Genomic DNA, 20,699 nt, shown 5'->3' with positions numbered 1-20,699 from the left:
CGTGCTGGCACTCTCAGCTTCGGTCCACACTTCCTGGCCCCGCTCCCATTGGCCAGTCTCCCTGGTGCAGAGCCTGGTGAAAAGTTAATGGTAAGATAATGACCTCGGGATTCCCAGTGGCCCTTGGGAACTGAGAAGACATTTAGCTCCTGCAGCCAAGACCTTGGTGTACCTCTTGTGGACCCATTTATCCACCTGAGGTTATTGTTGCTGCTGGCTTTTTTTATGGCCTCTCCCTTTTCTGTCCCCCTGTACCCAGGTAGCGCTTTGTGTAGCATTTTCAGAAATGCTTTCTTTCTTTTTTTTGTTTTTAATGTTTATTTTTGAGAGATAGAGTGCAAGCAGGGTAGGGGCAGAGAGAGAGGGAGACACAGAATCCAAAGCAGGCTCCAGGCTCTGAGCTGTCAGCACAGAGCCCAATGCAGGGCTCAAACTCACAAACTACCAGATCATGACCTGAGCTGAAGTTGGAGGCTCAGCCAACTGAGCCACCAAGTGCCCCAGAAATGCTTTATTTCTAACCAGAGAATTGATGAGACCCACATGTCCTGGAATTGCATTTATCTTGGAGCCGTTTGAGTTTGGCTATTGCCGAGCACAGAAACCGGTGCTCTAAAACCTCACCCCGCCAGACAGCTGAGATCAGCGTCACCTGGCACAATGTGGTGGAAATTCTTTGTTTTCACCTTTGCTGTCCCCGTGTTACTCCTTCCTTCTAGGCAGCCCTGAGAGACAACAGAGCATATTGTAGATTCTGCCCTCCTCCTACAAGTCTCATAAAACTTTTACTACTGTACTTCATTATCTGTAAAATGGGGCCATTTCACGTGTGCTTGTAGAGATAAAGTGCAATAATGACCACAGGTTGTTGCCCTGCACACAGGGAACATGTAATCAGCATGTGTATGTGGCGGGGGAGGGGGGCAGGTGGTCATTACTGTAATTTTACCTTTCACGACTGTCCTATTTTATCACTGTTACATATTAGCCGTTGTGCTGCTATTTAATGACGGGGAGCCAAGATGGTCTTCTACCCATCTTGAAATAAGAGATGCATCTAGCACTTGTTGTATTCATTAGTATATACAGGTGGCGATTACCACATGGTCCAGGTTTACAGTTCTGAGCTGTCAGTAGCTAGGGTAAAGATGGTGTAAGGGAATTTTGACATGATATGGGGTTAGGATCCAGCGTGTTCAGACGGGGTATTGGATTCCAAGTGTCTTCTGACTCCTGTTCCCTGTGAGAAGCTGGCATAACCATACTTACCTCCTAGTGTGGCTACGAGGCTTAGGTGAGAAAATGTGTGCAAGAGTCCTGCTTCCCATGGGGCCTCATGCCCCAACGAGAGCCTGCAAAACCTTAACCTCCATCCCTTCCCTACATTGAAATGGATTTTTTTAAGATTTTATTTTTAAGTAGTCTCTCCACCCAACGTGGGGCTCAAACATGCCACCCCAAGATCAAGAGTCACATGCTCCACTGACTGAGCCAGCCAGGCGCCCCTGAAATGGATTTTAAATGGACAGTAAAGAGGAGATGGTCTTCTGCGGATAGCCTTCAAGTGTGAAGGATGGATGTAGATGCATGTCCCTCCTTGTAGCCAACCACTGCTCTCTGCATTGGAAAACTTGGGGCCAGCAGCATCCTTTTGAGAAGCATTAAAGAGAAATCGCATCCTAACCTATGGCATGACCGGGTGCCCCTGAGGTTCTGGCAGCAGGCAGCGCTCCAGGCAAGAATCACCCATGTGAGGAATCACAGCACCTCCACAGCAAGTGCCTTCTGGCTGCAGGGCAGTAAATGTCCCCGAGGCTGCAGCCAATCTGGTCAGCCTGGGCCAGCACCACACATTAGTATAGCTCTGGTCATTTACCCGACACTGGAGCATATGGAGTTCATTCATGTGCACAAGAGCTGTGTGAGCAAGTGGTGAAGAAACTGAGGCTTAGCGTGTCCCACGAATTCTCAAAGACCACGGGGGCCTGTTCTCCTCTGTGTGTATGCTTACATGACAACAGATAGCCATACTATAGTGGCCAACTGGACCCATTTTCTGACTGAAAGGTATGTTTCTCAGTTCAGATTTGTGTCTTGGGCCAATTTCATGTTATTACATGTTATGGGCTTTGGGTTTTCTCAAAAGTCATTGAAATTTTACGTGTCGAATCTGTGAAGTCCAAGAAAGGGTCTAAGGCAACATGGTAAATAAAAACAGAGCACCATCTTGGACTGAACTGCTCACGTGACATGATGTAGGGCTTTGAGTAGAGGAGAAAGGGTCCTCTTAGCGGTAGCCACTTGTTACCAGTGCTTGACACTAGATGAACTGCTTAGGGATTCGCTCCGTAAGAAACGTTTCAGGGGCGCCTGGCCAGCTCAGTCAGTGGAGAGCGTGACTCGTGATCTTGGGGTGGTGAGTTCGAGCCCCATGTTGGGTGCAGAGATTACTAAAAAAGAAAGAAAGAAATGTACTTTCAGACCTTGCATTTGTGTGAGCTGACCAAAGGGGCAGCATGGTGTGGTGGAAGGCAGAGGCTCTTTGGTATCAGAAAGCGTGGAAGTGGAGCTCTTTATGGCTCCATAGTTGTGACCTGCATTGTTGGCAAGGTTATCAGACTGTCTGCACTAAGCACTCGCCTGTGAAGTTGTGTTCTATCAAGTTGTAAGAATGCCATTGGGAGCGTGTCCTTCTTCTGCTTGAGCCCTTCAGTGACTCAATCCACCACACAGGATTATGTCTGAGCTCCAGGAGATACCACACATTGTCCTCCCAGTGGGGCCCCACCCTACTGGTAGTTTCACTCCCCTCCCCCCACCCCCACTGCCTCGCCCTCCCCAAACTGCGGTGGGTTCTCTCATCTTGGTGTTTGCTCCCGCTGTCTGTTTCTACCCCCAGAAATGCCGATTGCCTCCTCTCAGCCTTACCAGGCTGATTCTTGCTCTTCCATTAATAATTAGCTCCGTCTCCCTTCCTCCTGGAGGCATCCCTGCTTCTCAGTCTCCCCACCAAAGCCAAGTTGTCGCTGTTGTTTCTCTGCATAATCTCCACCTCATGCCTCCATCCTACCGATAAATAATAATCATTGATCATCATATTCCCTCACTGAATAACAATCAGTTGATAACACATCTGCCTTTTCTCTGGACCGTTGGTTCTTTGAAGAATGCGTGACACATGGTAGGCATTCAGCTAATTAATGTTTGAGTGAGTGAAAGAAAGCACAGGGGAGGTGCTAAGGACCTTGTTTTATTTCCCTCATCCAGTGTACTTAATGGAACTATAGCGGCCATACATTGGTTTTGTTTTCTTTCTTTTTCTCCTAAAGGATACAGTTCAAACCTGGGTGTAAGCAAAGAAGATTAAGTACTTATGAGGATGGGGACTGGAGGGAACAGATAGCGTAGATGGTTCACTTTATAAATAAATACTTGAGACAAACTGTAGCAACATCACGGGGAGACTGGAATTGCGTGACTACAGAGATGAGAGGCTGGATCGCTTGGCTTCTTCCCTACCCTCTTTGATTCTTTGATTAGCAAAAAGCAGGCTCACATGGCAACTGTGTGTGCTACAGAGGGGTTGAGGGAAGCACGGGACGGCCGGTGGGCATGCTGCACCGGCAGCATCCTTGTCTGTGTAGCTTTTGAAAATAAGGCAAAATCCTTTCAATTAGAAGCTGCTGTTCTGTTGTGATTCCCAGCTTCTGTTTGCATTTTATTTTAAAGGGTCTGTTCCACATTTGTCTCTGGCTCTGTCTTGGGGAATCTGTTCTTTCTTTTCTTTTTTCATTGTTCTTTTTTTTTTTTTTTAATGTTTTTATTCCTCTCGTCCCGATGTAATTTACCACAACAGCTTACAGTTTGCCTAGTGCATTGCAGTTTATAGGGCACGGACTCGATCTCATTTGATCTTAACTGCTTTGAAGCATGGAGAACTTCTTTTACACAGGGCCATACAGGAAGTGGCAGATCCAGAACCCAGGTTCCTCAAGCCAGGTCCTCTAACTTTTCAGGTCGGCTTTGTTTTCCATTATATTCTGTTGCCTTCCTTCAGCTGTAATGATAATAGCTACCACTTATGGATGGGTTAGGATATGCCCGTGCTTCAGTTAAATTGTACCAGCTAAGCCTCACTGTAGAAGTATCTCCATTTGCCCACCAGGAAACCTGAGATTTCTTTCCCATATAACTTTCCCAAGATCACCCATCTTGTAAATAGCAAAGGGGAACCCAGGTTTGGCTGTGTCTAAAGCTGCTTAACCCACAAAGCTTTGTGTTCCTGACCTCTTAACTCAAATTTTCTGTGAGCTCTTCGCACAAAATTTAGGATGCGTCCTAATTACCTGGAGGGCTTGTGGTAACAGGATTCTGGGCCCTTCCTCTGGAGTTTCTACACCAGTGGGCCTTGGTGGGCTGGGCATTCCCATTTCCACAAAGTTCCCAGGGGGTGTGGATGATGTTCCTGTGGGGAAAGGCACTTGGGGAACCCTGCACTTGCCACGCTGACCCCCCCTTCCTCGGGTACACTGAATTGCCGCCAGCTACAATGTGTTTCATATGGGGGGGAAGGACTTCAATTTTGCATTGTTACAGGGCCCATTTTAAATGGGGTGTATCCCATCCATTATTCGGCACAACTTTAAGGTGAAAATTATTACGGCCATAGAGTGGTTCCTGGTTTCTAGGTTAAATTCAGGCCGTGTCACTTTATTGCGTTTTTCTTTGCAGCCATTTATAAAAACTGCTCTAACTTCTGTATCACCACCTACACAATGGGGAACTTAATGCCCATCTGAAGAGGGTAACAAAACCATTTATTGACTTGAAGTGGAAAGGTGTCTGAGATTAGTTGCCTGCCCTATCTACTTACCTTTTTGCTTAGGATATCATGTGTTAATTAACTCTCATTTTGAAGATGTTTATGATTCTGATGTGATTTACACTTCTAAACTTAATAGGGGAGAATTCATCCCTCTGAGAAGCCCGTCCCCCTCACTTGACCTGTCCTCTCTCTGCCTGTCCTTCTCCCCCATCTCTAACCTTTCATAACTACTAATCTGTTATGTATCCCTAAAATTATGTTACTTCACAAATGCTATATAAATAAATAAGGCAGTGTTCACCTTTTTGAGACTGGCTTTTTCACTTAGCATAATTTCCTTGAGGATGTTGTGTGTATCGATAGTTCATTTCGTTTTATTGCTGAGAAGTATTCTAGGCTGTAGATGTACCACAGTTTGTTGAATTATTCACCCATTGAAGGACATTTGGATAGTTTCCCGTTTGGGGCTATTAAGGATAAAACTGCTGTGAACATTCATGGACAAGTTTCTGCGTGAAAATAAGTTTTCATTTTCTCTGGGCTAAATGCCCAAGAGTGCAATTGTTGGGTCATATGCTAATCCCACTTCTAGTTTTAAAAGAAACTGCCCAACTTTTTTCCAACGTGACTGCACCATTTTACATTCCCGGCAGGAATATGCAAGGGTTCCAATTTCTCCTCAGCCTCATGAGCACCTGTTCTCACCTGTCCTTTTGATGATAGCCATCCTTGTCGGTGATTTGCATTTCTTTAACGGTTAATGATGTTGAGGATCTTTGTGCTTATTGGCATTTTGTATATTTTCTTTGGAACAATATCTAGTCAATCCATGGCTTGTTTTAAGATTGGATTATTTGTCTTTTGATTGTTGAATGTCAGAATTCTTTACATATTCTGGATAACAGTCTCTTACCAGATCAATGATTTTCAGATATTTTCTTTTTGCTGTGGGTTGTCTTTTCACTTTCTTGATGGCAACTTGTGGGAGAAGGAGCCCAGCCTTCTTGACTGAACTTGCCTGAGATGGAGATTCTATGAGGCAGAGCTGGGAGGGGTTGGTAATGGAGCAGACCATGGTTCAAACGCCACAGACACTCAGTGTTCTTGCCAAGATTCTGTAGCTTCTCCCGAACAAATGTTTTTCCATTTGTCATTAGACCTTTAGGACAATTTCCAGAAAATTTAAATGAATGAGGTTTTTGGTTTTGGGGTTTTTTTTTAAATAATTTTTACCAGTTAAATTGTTGTTTTGTTAGGGAGAGTGTCCAGAGTTCCTTAGTGTCTCCCTTTGCAAGGCCAGTCTTCTCGAGTGTACTTTATAATGCAGATTTCCAGTAATTTTACACCTGGAGTTCTGATCAGCCTCTCCTAATTATCAGATGATTCCTTGATGATTCCTTGATAAGCCTAGTGACTGGAGAAGGGTCTACTCTGCACAACATCTACAGGACTAGAACAGGGCCTGGGACATAGTGTTTTTTGAGACAGTGACTAAAAAATTGAATGAGTTCAAGCATCGAGAAGGAGGTAGATGTGGGTGTGTGAGAACACCAAAATGGAGAGATGGGTCCCAGAAAGGCTGAGTGGGAGGGCACCAAACACAAGTGCGGCCCGCCTGGGAAAACTACCCCCCCCTTTCAGGGTATCATTACTCCCTCAGTTAGAACACACTTATCCATTCATAGGTTCCCTCTCACTAGAGCCCAAAAGAGAGGCTGGCTGATGGACTGAGCATGGTTAGAAGTCTGAAAATCATTGTTCTAAGTTTTGTGTGCACATGTTCTGTATATGTCTTTATGTGTTAAACATACATTGTATACACATGAGCAGATATTTATACATATATATATGCATATATGTACGTGTATGTATATATGCACACATACATTTATACAAGGGTTTTGGAAACCTTTGGAGCAGTGGGATATTCTGAAAGGACATTCTTCTTTTTTTTTTTTTTTTTAAGTTTGTTTCTTTATTTTGAGAGAGAGAGTGTGTGTGACCATGAGCAGGGGGAGGGGCAGAGAGAGAGAGAATTCCAAGCAGACTTCACACTCAGTGCAGAGCCCTACGCTGGCTCCATCCCATGAACTGTGAGATCATGACTTGAGCTGAAATCAAGAGTCGGATGCTTATCAACTGACGGAGCCACCCATGCACCCCAGAAGATTCTTCTTCCTCACCTAAAAATAACATAAAGAATAATGGCGTGTTCAGACAATCTCTAGTCATTTTGCTGATGAGGAAAGTAAGGCCCGGAGTGCTCATGTGTTTTATTCCTAATGTCACAGCTACCTAGTGGCAAGGATGTTCATCCCACATCTCCCTTTACCTGCTGTATGAATGAACACAAGCTTCAATCATGTAAGCTTTATCCCCTACATCAGCAAATACTCCTGTGCCACCACTTAAAAACCAACACCCTAGAATAACTGTCAGGTGATTTTTTTGCTGTAAGTTTTCTGCCTTCTCTCTACCTCTACTCCTTCCCCAAAGTAAATTCTGCAACTGGCAACTTTGAAACTTGTTACAATCCAGAACATTAATAGGGTTCTACATTTTTAGCAGCCTAATGATGAGGGTGTAGGACCTTCTGTGCTAATCCCTCAGGGGTTTCTATTCTGGGCACTTACTAAACTTTGCTGTAGTCTGAAGTATATTTGACCTTTTTATATTAAAACAATTTGAGTTTAAACTTTATAAGTATATGTGTGTGTGCACATATTTCCCTCTTCGTCGGTTAAGGGAGAGAGCCAGACATTTTTTAACAGTTGAATTTGAAGATACTTATCAATTACTTCCCCGTGTTTGGTGAGCAAAGGAGAAGGCATTACCATCATAATTTAATATTTCTTATTTAGCCAAATTTGAGCCCTCTTAAAAATCTTTTCTACTTTCAAGTCTATTTTGCAGTTTAATTAATGCAGCAAGGGTTTTTATTTTACTCTCAATGGAGATAATCTTAATCCATTCATGGTGACCTTTTCTTGTGCAAATTAGTTGTACAAGCTTGTTTAAGCAAATGGTCCTTTGCATGATGTCTCTTCTTAATGACGGGTTTATAATTGAAAATTGGCTTACTCCCATATGCCTAGTTTGTATGAGAATATAAAAATAGATGTGGACTTTAAAAATATAAATGTATATATCAGTATCCCAAAAGGAGGAGGGAAGAATCCGATGCCTTCAGGCTATGATTAAATTAGACTATTAGAGTCAGAAAATGCTGGTGACATATGCTACTGTCAAAGTCACACCTGTCTGCCGAGCATTGCAACCTCTTGAAAAATGAGAGTGATTTCATCTTAGCTCTGAGAATCTAGGCTTGCACAGGGCACGAGCCATTTCTGCTTCCCCAAGTTTGCTTAAACTCATAATGAACCTGAAACTGCGTGTTTAGGAATGTGTTTGCGGAAGCCACTTTTAAGGGGATATCCCTAAACAAAATGAAATGCTTGTCGCCTTTCCTGCACTTCCCCAGCCTAAAGAGACAGCCGGCGCTCATGTTATATTTTGCCTTTTTTCAAGCACAAGAACCGTGTTGTACCGTCAAGTGGTATCTGAGTAAAAGAAACAATCCTCTCTTCTGCACCCTGGTTTTCCGCACCCCACGCTATGCTTTTTTTTTTCTCCTGTTATTCTTATTTTCACATTTCTTAGGCCAGCTCCTTCTGTCTCTCTTGTGTTTCCGCTGTAAGTTATGTTATCCATTCTTATATATGAGTATTTGTCTGGCGTCGCTGCATATTCTTGGTTAAACGTAGAAACTCCAGCTTGAAGGAGAAAGTAAATGTTCTGTGCTTGTAATGGAGGTTTCCTGGGTAGGTTTTAACAGCATGGTTTTGTGGGGTGGGGAACAAGAACAGTCTAGTTTTGCTGAATGACATGGCATTAAACAAGAACTACTCGTTGTGATCTTTCGCTTTTAAGCTCATGGGGACAAGACATTTCATCAAGACACAAAAAATCTGATTTTTGGAAGCAAACTGTGGGCAAGCCAAATTGTTACTGGGAACATCAGACTTGCCTTTCATGTACTGCTTGCAAAACACCCTAACTACTTTGCCCCTCGTGAAAGTTCACATTTGTTGTTCATGCAACACCCCCCACTCCCCAAAGGGGAAGTGAGAACTGCCTGCCCAGTGTGTCTCCTGAGCTGCTCTGGGTAATTCTATGTTATGTATACACCCGAAGATGTTCACTGACCCCTCCCCACACCCCACCACTCCTCACGGGTCTTCGTCTGCTGATTGCTCCTGATTGTTCCTCCTCTCCTTCTAGGTATGATTATCGGGAAATGCTGCACAATGCCACTTTCTGTCTGGTTCCTCGTGGTCGCAGGCTTGGGTCCTTCAGGTTCCTGGAGGCTCTGCAGGTAAGAGACCCTGAGACCTCCCCAGAATAGGGCTGAGGACTGAAGTCAGGGTGGGTTTAACCTTAACCCTTCTGCGGGGATCTAAGCAGAATGCATAGTTTGCCTTGAACACCTGGAATCTGTTTCCCCAAGAAAGTCTGTGACATTTTTTATAAGAGAGGGGGCGGAAAGAGGATTCACTCCTTGTCTTTGGACCTGAGAAGATTAAACGGTTTCACTACCAGGGAGGAGGTGTTCAGAGACATGTTTGCCGACAGAGGGTGGATCTGACTGCCCAACAGCAGCCTTGCAGACACTATTCTGCTCCTGGAAGCCGGTCTCAAGAGCACTGGCTTAAGAAAATGACTTATTGGGGGCACCTGGGTGGCTCAGTTGGTTAAGCATCCGGCTTCGGCTCAGGTCATGATCTCGAAGTTTGTGAGATCGAGCCCCACATCGGCTCTCTGCTGTCAGTGCAGAACCTGCTTCAGATCCTCTGTCTCCCTCTCTCTGCCCCTCCCCCCACTCAAAAGTAAGCATTAAAAAGAAAAGGAAAGAAAAAAGAAAAGAAAACAAAACAAAACAAAAAAGAAAAAAAGAAAGAAAATGGCTTATTGGTGGTACTTCCAAAAAATAAATGGTCTTGGGGCACCTGGGTGGCTCAATCAGTTGAGTGTCCAACTTCGGCTCAGGTTATGATCTCATAGTTCATGGGTTCGCTCCCCATGTTAGGCTTTCTGCTGACAGCTCAGAGCCTGGAGCCTGCTTTGGATTCTGTGTCTCCTTCTCTCTTCTCTCTCTGCACCTCCCCCACTCATACTCAATCTCTGTCTCTTGAAAATAAATGTTTAAAAAAATTTTTTTTTTTTTTAAATTTTTTTTTTCAACATTTATTTATTTTTGGGACAGAGAGAGACAGAGCATGAACGGGGGAGGGGCAGAGAGAGAGGGAGACACAGAATCGGAAGCAGGCTCCAGGCTCCGAGCCATCAGCCCAGAGCCTGATGCGGGGCTCGAACTCACGGACCACGAGATCGTGACCTGGCTGAAGTCGGACGCTTAACCGACTGTGCCACCCAGGCGCCCCAAAAAAATTTTTTTTAATTAAAAAAAAAAGCAAATTGTCTTTTCTGCCCATCCTCCTCAGTCATCTCTTGGTGCCTCTAAATTCCAAGAGTGATGCACAATGGGTCACGCTATTCACTTGGCCCAGCTATTCTGAGGCTCTGCAGCTCCGGGGCCTGTGTGAGGTTCTGCTCATTAACCTCACTCTGCAGAAATGCCTCACCTGATGAGACACTTGTCCGACATTAACCACCTGAGAGTTGCAACCAGCCCTCCTGGATCTCGAGAAAGCGTGCTCCCAGCTAAGATTCTCCTTACCTCTTGGCCTCTCTGTTCTTCCCCCTCTATGTTCTGCACCTTGCCAGAATCTATGTTTTTTGCACAGTACTCCGTAACGTTTGCCATTCTGTCATGTCCTTCAACAGAAGAGCTTCCTTTTCTTTAAGGTCCTTTCCAGTGCGCTCTGTGTTCCGTGAAGCATACGGTCACTAATGTTCTGGTAGCCTCGTTCGGATGTGGCACGAAGCAAATTGTTCTCTGCTTTGGAACCAGACCCGTGTCCTTAGCCTGGCATTTCTTGGCTGTCAGATCACTGTGCAGACAGTACATTGTTACGACAGTGGTTTGGATCCCTCCACAGTGACACGGAACAAGGTTCTGGCTCAGATGTTTGCACAGCAAGGGAAAGGTGAACACCCTGTAATAGTTAAGTCCACAAAAAGCTTCATTAGGAATGCCAAGCCCCATTTTGCTCTTTGTTGCACTTGACAGTGGGATAAACCACTTCACAAGCAGACTTGTGGCAGTTACATTGACAAAACTGTTTATATTCAAGGTTGGTTTTATGCTAGGATATTGTTGGTGCACGATTTTGTTACATCAATAAAACTTCTCAAACAAGGCCAGCCGTCTCCATGGAGGTAAGGTCAGCCAAACCATGTACTAGAATAGAAATGGGGTTTTAGCATTTGAGGGCAAGACTTGCAAACATTAAAATCTTGGCTGGATATGTACAGCCTTCACATGACTTGATAACTCATATAAGCTTACTTTTCCTTTTTGGTTTTTTAACTTTCTTTATTTTAGAGAGAGAGAGAGAGAGAGAGAGAGAGAGAGAGAGAGAGAGAGAGAACATGAGCAGGTGAGGGGCAGAGAGAGAGAGAGACAGACAGAGACAGCATCCCTAGCAGGTTCTGCACCCTCAGCACAGAGCCTGACATGGGGCTCAAACTCACAAACTGTGAGATCATGACCTGAGCCAAAATCAAGAGTCAGAAGTTTAACCAGCTAAGCCACCCAGGCACCCCCGTAAGTTTACTTTTCTTCTGGACTAAGCAGTCCAGGATCCACGCAATGATCCAAGCAAGAAATGCCAGTAATTGAATTTGCACTGATGTCACCTCTGATTGGAATGTCCCCCTGCTGCTTCCTTCACACTCATGAATGCCCCCTTCCTCACCCAGGCTGCCTGTGTCCCTGTGATGCTCAGCAATGGATGGGAGTTGCCATTCTCTGAAGTGATTAATTGGAACCAAGCTGCCGTCATAGGCGATGAGAGATTGTTATTACAGGTAAGGAAGGGGCTCCAGCCTTCAGCAGATGAGTGTATTATTGCTGCCGCCGTCCAAACTTTCAAAGAAGATGAATCCAAAAGGTCAGCTCTATAAAAGAAATTTTATCAGGAGAAAATTGCCTGTGTCGTGGCGAATATGAAGTCATTTAATATGACATTGTTCACTTTCCAACACAAAATCCACCCAGGTCTAGGGAATATATTTGGAAAAGGAGAAGTGGCAGGTGAAGGGCATGAACTTGAAAGGAAGAAGAGGTGTACACCCATCCTCTTCCCTATCCAGGAGTTTTAGAAATGATACAAGAGAGCTTTTGTACCATCCTGCCACTCCATATTCCTTTCCCTTGTTTCTGTAATTGCCTTCAGATTAATTTTCAGAAAGAGGGAGGTCTCTAGGGTTGATTCGTATAATTAGTGTTATCATTGCTCAAATGATCTGGTCTGGGAGCCTGAGCAGTGTTAATCTTTAACATGTATATTTAAAAGAGCGGCCTCTGATAAAATTGGTTTTTTAAATGTATTTTTTTGCCATTTGGATCTCTATTTTTTATTTTATTTTATTTTATTTTATTTTATTTTATTTTATTTTATTTTGTACTACATATTTCTTGAGCTTATTCATTTCGCTTAACTGAAACTTTATGCCCACTGATTAGTAACTCCCCATTTCTTCCTCACCCCCAACCCTGGCAACTAGCATTCTGCTCTTTAGTTCTATGAATTTGGCTGTTATAGAGACTTCAGGTAAGTAGAATCATACAGCATTTGTCTTTTCTGTGACTGGTTTACGTCCCTTGGCCTAATATCCTCCAGGTTCATCCATGTTCTCCTGTATTGCAGAAATCAGATTTAATATTATTAAAATGGTCATCTTACCTAAATTGATCTACAGATTCAATGCAGTCCCTATCCAAATCCCAATGGCATTTTTTTACAGAAGTAGAAAACTAATTTTAAAATTCATATGGAACCACAAAAGACCTCAAATAACCAAATCAGTCTTGAGAAAGGACAAAGCTGGAAGCATCATAATTCCTGATTTCAGAATACATTATAAAGCTACAGTGATCAAAATGATATTGTACTGGCATATAGAGAGAGATACAGACCAAATGCACAAAATAGAATGCCTAGAAATAAATCCACTCATATATGGTCAACCAGTCTTCTACAAGGATACCTAATAAAAGTTTGAACTTCTCAGGAGCTGCCTGGGGAGAGGAATATGATACAGAGAAATCCAAGGGCAGTAATTGTCAGTCACTGAGGATTTCTAAAGCCCTTTCATGTAATAATATTGTAGGTTCCACATAATTTGTCATACTCCTTTCTCTAAAATTATAGAATATTTTAATGTTTTCCTTTGATGGCAGTATATACTCTATCTTGAACTACAACAATACGGTAGAATGGTTTTTTTAATGTCCTAGCTTTAAAAAAAAAATTATTGGGAAAATTGAGTTTCTGGGGTGCCTGGGTGGCTCAGTCAGTTAAGCGTCTGACTCTTGATCTCTGCTCAGGTCATGATCTCATGGTTTGTGGGTTCAAGCCCCACATCAGGGATGTGCTTGGGATTTTGTCTCCCTCTCTCTCTGCCCCTCCCCCTCTTGCTCTCTATTTCTCTCTCAAAATAAAGAAACATTAAAAAACAAAAAAAGAAAATTGAGTTTCTAACTCTCTTGTTGCTTCTGCTTGTGCTGCTGGCCAGTCTGCTAGCTGGCTGGTGAAGTAACACAGTAGTCTTCCTAAAGTAACAGGTGACGTACCTGTAATCAAGAGCGCTATGGATTAGGCAAGCCAAGCTGAATACAGCTCCCAAAACATGGCTTCTCTCTGGTACTCAGGTAGATCACTCTATGGCCCCTGGGATCTCCAACACAAAAGAAGAATATGTCACCTAGCAAAATCCTCCCCAGGCAGAATGGCATATGCTGAAAACATTGACTCATGAAAGGCCAGACAAAACTGATCTGTGTGGGTCCTTTCCACGTTGCCTCTTTCCTCCTTTTTATGATTTTTTTTTTAAATAATACATGATCATTACAGGAAGTTTGGGAACTAAAGGAATAAAAAACATCAGCCCTAATATCTCCCATTGTTTACCAATGCTCCTGTGAATTTGATGTGAATAACTTGGGAGTTTGTCTTGGACAGGAGGGCATTCCGGGATACTTGAGTGCGGTTGTCCAGCTTCTAATGTTTCACCAAAGGTGATATGTATTTCACCTTCCGCAGCAGTTTTTGGCTTGACTCTGAAGATTTTGTTTTCGATCCTGCACCCACCCAAACTTGCTCTCGTTCTCCCATCTCGTATGCATTCTGTCTTTGCACAGCTGCCTCCATATTGAACAGTGACTGCACTGTCGTTGACAATGGTTGTAAAGGGCTGGCACCGAGCCCAAATGTCTGCTCTGGGAAATGTTGTTGTTATGTTACAATTTTTCGGTTCTTGTTTTAGAACAGCTCGGATGTTTTTATTTGAATATATTCTTGTCATTATGTCACCAGGAGAGCTGAATGTTGCTTTCCTATATCTATTTTGGTAGATTCCATTAGTTTTGTTGCCATACGTGACCTTTTATTAAGACTTCATTGAGTTCTGCCACACTGAACAATCCGGCCAAATTGGAATTAATTTATCACTCTCGCATATACCTGTCTCTCAGGACAAGCAGATTAATAACCAATAGCCAAATGCCATTAAAACTTGGAACTCTTGTCTTTTCAGTCACTTGGAATTCTCTTCCAGAGCACTTTGCAAAGGGCTGTCACTTATATTATACGTACAAACAGGTAGCATGTATTTTATTTGATGTCCCAACATCAAGTTGTGGCTTCTATAAAAGAGGGGAATGTACTGGTAGGTTAATGTATGATATTCCCTCTCTTCTTTCATAACTTCAGCCCACTTAGTTTTCTGGAGACTACACAGTGGCAGTAGCTTTTGGCATTTTCTAATGGACTGGTTTCCTGTGATCATGACAAAACAGTGAAGTCTACCTATAGGACTCTTAGAAAATACCATTGGCATTTAGAAGAGAACCTGATCATGAAATTGGTCATGGTAGCTTTTTCCTAGTCTTTTTTGGCAATCTTGGTAATTTTCACAGTAAATAAAAATAGTCTTTGACGTAGCAAGGATCCACAATATGGATGGTTTTTCTACCTTCTCCAAGGGTGTTTTACTTCCATTTGACCTTGAGCTCTGATTCCGGGCTAATGTTTGCCTGCCATTGCTTTTCCTTTACCTGTTGCCTCTATGCTTCTTCAGTGGTGGGCATCCAGATACACACTTTGGGGCACAGATTTGGTATCTGCTTTAGGATATTGCCAAAGCAAGTGAGCTTGTCCTTGTGTTCTTATTGTGAGGCGGTTTCATTGCTCCTTCGAAGAATAGTCTTAAGTCAAAAAATGTGCTACCACCTCCTTCTCCCCTAGTGGAAATTCAGATACAGGCTTGGTCACAATGCCGTGAGTAACTTTCTTATTAAAGCAGCTAACAGAGCATCCCTACTTCAGCCCAGGCCCCCACATCTGTCTGATTAGTTACACATTAGCAAAGCAGGCATGCAGAAAGAGGTGAGCACAAGAGAGCAGTTGCTAATCACAAGGACTCTCCTCTAACAGTATAGACTCCATAAATGAAATAGACCTTGAACTATAGGTGAAGACAGGGAGCAAGCCCAGCAAACTCACCAGAAACCCAGGAAGTACATGTCAGACAGAGCTCCAGATCCAAGCAAGTTCACATGCAGACATTAGGCAGCAACTGATCCAACTTTGACCCTTATGTAAATGATAATAATAATAATAATAATAATAATAATAATAATAATAGTGGTAGTAATAATTTGCTATGTTAATTAAGCTTCCCATGTTCTAGGCACTGTGCAAAGCACTTAGATAATCTCCATTACAACTTTGTTATGTTCGTACAGTATCCCCATGTTATAAATGAGGAAATGGAATCTTTGAGAGATCAAGTAACTTGTCCAAGAAAACACAGCTGGTAAATGTTAGAGCCAAGAATCCCACTTTGGTCTAACTTCTGGTGTCCCTGTGCTTAATCATTAAGCTATATTGCTGGTAAAAAATAATGATATCCCTATGGTGGCTTCAGATGGCCATGTTCAGTTTAACTCTTATTTCTTGAATATAAATCACTCTTCTAGCCTTAAAATGTGTAGCATGATGGACAGGACATAGATTTCTCCTTTAAAATCATGTAGCCTGGTAGAGAACAGTGATGGCTGAACATGGATGATGTTTGGCAGATCATTGGGGTAAGTGCTAGAGGCAGGAAGAGAGGTCGGGGAGCAGAAGAGCTCTCAGGGTGAGGTAGCAGGTGTGTGCATATAGAAATGACTGTCCAGCTGCAGATTAAATGGAGAGACTCAGAGACATTCCCTTAAAAGCCCTTTTGTAGATCATTTGTCGTCCCTGGCATGGCATGTCTTGGAAGTGTTTGGAGGATGATATCTTCCAGCCTTTCCCCAAAGCTGATAGCTTCTTTCTCTATAGAATGTGGTTGTGTGCAGGACTGAGGATTTGTGGAACCCTGAACAACTGATAAGCTGCTACCAAATCTTAGAGGTAACTTTAACTTCCATGCATTAAAGGTGGTTAAAGCTGAGCCCCAGTAAGTATTGTTTGTCTGTACCTGACACCTTCTTAAGGGCATTTCAGTTTAAGGATTGGTGATTTTGGGGAGATCTGTACAGTAGAACCTGAATGCTACGAAGTATAAAAGCCTAACCCAGGTGGGTTATTTTGATCAAATGGTATCTCATTGTTTTACAGTTCTAGTTATTATGTGTTCACCTTGTGTTACAGATTCCTTCTACAATCAGGTCTATTCATCAGGATAAAATCCTAGCACTTAGACAGCAGACACAATTCTTGTGGGAGGCTTATTTTTCTTCAGTTGAGAAGATTGTATTAACTACACTAGAGGTAAGTGAGACCACTTAGCTCTTTGTCTTGAATAATGGTCCTTTATACACTTCTGTTGGCTTTCTTGTCTGTCATTGGTGAGGTGTAATTGAGTCAAATGCGACAAAACTGAATTTTATGTACTTGGATATGTCAGTTAACCCTCTTTTACCTGCCCTGCCAAGCCCAAGCAAATCCCTCCATTCCTAACAAAGCTCCATAGGAGAAAACTGACATGAGGAGAAATTCCACTCCTTGACACAGAGATTGGCTCAGTCTTACATCATTTCAGCAGTATGTGGTTAATGACTACCCTCCTGTCCTTCACACTCAGTGACATCCTTTGAAGACATATTTCTGGACCTCATTTAGAAAACCAATAATGACCAAGTAGGGGAATATGTTCTACCATTCTAAAAATATAAGCAGTTTATTGGACACCAATGGCATTGGGGTACAACAAAAGTAATTTTCAACCCCACCTGCGCAACCCAACCAGCATCAGTGTTGTCGAGAAGAAACCAGCATCAGGATGTGTCGAGAAGAAAATCAGGATTGCACCTCTCTGGTGCAGAAAGTGTTAAACTTTATGAATGCAGAAAATCTTCTAGGCATATGGGTGCCCCTTGTAAGTTGCTTTTTATTAAGGCAGGAGGGAAAAAGGAGAGGGAAGCATGGAGATGATTAAAACCTTTGGAAGTAGAACAGATAGTGATGGCCCGAGGCTACACCACACTAGCACAAAAAGCTAAGAAAAGATTTAGGAAACTGCACACTCATGAATTACAGGCTTGCAGGAAGGAGAGCAGAGGTCCTCTCGTGAGGCACAGCATTGAGGTGATTCTGAGGTGTTCGCATAATGCAACGGGGGCATTTGTGGCCTCACTTTGGAGTATTTACTTTGGAAAAGTGTTTACTGCTCCAGAAGTTAATGGGATTTGTAGCATACACTGAGAAGTCTCAGTAGTACCAAGGAAAATTGAAAATCACCCTGTCCTGTCCACAACACTGTTCTCCTGCCATCCTGGGTATCACAGCCTGTGCTGGTCATGCCATGAGCACAGTGAGGTGTTTACTTGCCCCGAGCCTAGCCTGGGCCCCTGCTCTGGTCAGAGTCTTCTCATGAATGGTGCACATTTTTTTTTCATCCTGGACCTAGGTGAAAAGGGCTATTTAGGACCCAGGCCCAGTCCATGAAGGGGACAAGGTCAGAATGGCTTCCAAGGGCTTCCTTATTGCAAGCAAAGCTCTTATTCCTTAACATTGATTGCATTTTCTCTTCTGTTCATAGCAGCAGATTTGAATATATAATAGATCTTACTTTTCTATCCTATCTTCCATCCAAGACCCTTCCTGGGCCCTTCTTAAGGAAAGTTGAATGTCAATTCTTTTTCTTTGTGGAATGAGTGCTTTTTATTTAAACAAGTACATGTATAATGGAAAATACTTAAAGCATACAAATAAAATCATCTCCCCATACAAAATCACTATTTATGTATAGGTATGCACAAACACATATATATTGGCTTTTTCTATGTGAATTTATACATATGTTGCATTTTTTAATTTAAAGAATAGTCTTTTGGGGGTGTCTGGCTATCTGGGTTGGTAGAACTTGCAACTCTTTTTTTTTTCAAAGGTAAATTTATTTATTTTTGAGAGAGAGAGAGAGAGAGAACAACCAGAGGAGGGGCAGAGAGAGACAGGAAGAGAGAGAGTCCCAAGCAGGCTGGCTCCACACCGTCAGTGCAGAACCTGACATGGGGCTTGAACTCACGAACCATGAGATCATGACCTGAGCTGAAATGAAGAGTTGGACACTTAACTGACTAAGCTACCCAGGCTCCTGAGCACGTGACTCTTAATCTCAGGGTTGTTCAATGTGAGTTCAAGCCTCACATTGAGCATGGAGCCTGCATGGAGCCCATATGTACCTTGGATTGCAGGTAACTTGTTCTGTGAGTGTTCCGCAAGACGTGCAAACATTTCTACTAAACTTTAACGTGATGAATGGGTGATGTCTTGCAATATTAGTACGTGATGCCAAATGTCACATCATCACAGCTGAGCCAATGGTTCTTGAAATTCACTTTGATATACAAGTGTTTTGGATTACAAGCATATTTCCAGAATGAATTATGCTCGCAAACCAAGATTTCACAGTATATATATATATATATATATATATATATATATATATATATATCATGTATATATATAATATATAATCATATATATATAACTTATATATATAATTTATTTAGATTATAATTTATTTAGATTATACATATAATATAAACTTGTTTATAATGTTTTTTCTGCTTTTAATAATATGCCGTTAACATTTTGTCATGTTAGATGTTTCTATACTGATTTTAGTGACCATATAATATTCCATTCATAATATCACTTAATTTCTTTAATTATCCTCAATTTGAAGACATTACAGTGGTTTCTGCTTTTAAATATTTATATGCATTGTTGAGGCAAATAGTCTCAGCACCAAATTGTTGTGCAGGTTCAAAATGACTTCCTGAGGATTAATTCCTTGAATTCAAAGTCCTGGTTCAAAGAATGTGACAAATGCTAAGATTTCTAATAAGTTGTCAATTTCCCTGCAATAGAATGGAACTAATTTATATTCCCTCCAGCTTATATGAGAGGACCTGTTTTTATTATTTTGGGTAATTGTCACTTTCACCAATATTGGACATTATATCTTTCAAAATGATAAATCATTATTATTTAATTTTTATTTCTTAGGCTATTAGTAAGAATGAATATTTTTCATATTTCTTAGGCAACTCACAAAGAAATAGAAATGGCCACAACTTTGTCCCACTTTTTCTCACTAATTTTTAAGAGCTTATTCTACTAAAAATATTAACCCTCTGACTCTCTTGTTGCAAATATTTCCCCCAACTTGTAGTATCCCTTTCTATTATGAGGCAATCTTTTCATCTGTGGCGTTTTCATTTGCTACTACTGTTTAGAAAAGATCTTTTGACCAATAATTTAATTTATACACACACTCCCTTATATTTTTCTAGTACTTTCATGGTTAACTTTTTACATTTAGCTGTTTAATCCTATTTACTTTTATATATATGATCATATATAGGATCCATGTTGAAAAATCTTTTTTCTTTTTTGACAGATTATTGTGTAGTTTGTCCCAACATATTGTTTTCTTTCCTCAATATTGTCACATGCCACATTTATGCATCTTTGAGTCTGTTTCTGGCCTTTTGTGGGTTTTTTTTTAATGTTTATTTATTTTGGGAGAGAGAGAGAACAGGAGAGGCAGAAGGAGAGAGAATCTCAAGCAGACTCCACATAATCAACACAGAGATGGGCTTAATCCCGTGAACCATGAGATGATCATGTGAGCCAAAACCAAGAGTCGGATGCTTAACTAACTGAGCCACCCAGGCGCCCTGTTTCTGGCCTGTTGATTTTGCTCTATTAGTTGTTCACTCTAAAATACCGAGGCCACTTGTTTTCATTTTCCTGCTCTGTATGTCATCCTTTGGCGGACCTCTGTTTGTTTACCTAACCTACTATTGTTGACTGTTAATGTTGTTTCTAGTTATTTATTTTGTATAGATCTAGATCTAGATATCTTTTCCAAGCAATGAGTTTCTACATGTATCTTAGGCTACAACTCTATTTCTTTAGGCTAGAGTCCTTAACGTGGGATTGTTGCTGAGCCAGAGTCTAGGTTCATGATAAGCATTGCCAAATTACCCTTCCAGAAGGATGCATCAGTCTGGACTCTCATAAGCCATCTGGGGGGACACCTTCTCTAGCTATGCTCTTGTGAGCCTTAAGGATCATAATTAAAACACACACATACACAACTTTGCAGATTTGCCAGATGAAAGATGGTATCTCATTAATTACACTTCTTTTGAGTATTCTGCATACAGCCTGTCTCTTGCCTATTCAGT

At 42.0% G+C, this 20,699-nt stretch overlaps 1 protein-coding gene across 1 annotated transcript in view; it reads left to right on the top strand.

The window, feature by feature from the left end:
- EXT1 (exostosin glycosyltransferase 1) overlaps window positions 1-20,699 on the top strand; it is a 288,070-nt gene that overhangs the window by 242,759 nt on the left and 24,612 nt on the right. Inside the window, exons 2-4 of the mRNA XM_047842343.1 lie at window positions 9,107-9,200; window positions 11,708-11,815; window positions 16,651-16,770. Coding sequence (XP_047698299.1) covers window positions 9,107-9,200; window positions 11,708-11,815; window positions 16,651-16,770 — 322 coding nt within the window. The remainder of the gene's footprint in view (window positions 1-9,106; window positions 9,201-11,707; window positions 11,816-16,650; window positions 16,771-20,699) is intronic.

The sequence above is a fragment of the Prionailurus viverrinus genome, chromosome F2, assembly GCF_022837055.1.
Source record: "Prionailurus viverrinus isolate Anna chromosome F2, UM_Priviv_1.0, whole genome shotgun sequence".
Lineage (NCBI taxonomy): Eukaryota > Metazoa > Chordata > Mammalia > Carnivora > Felidae > Prionailurus > Prionailurus viverrinus.
This window is presented reverse-complemented; position numbering and strand designations above follow the sequence as displayed.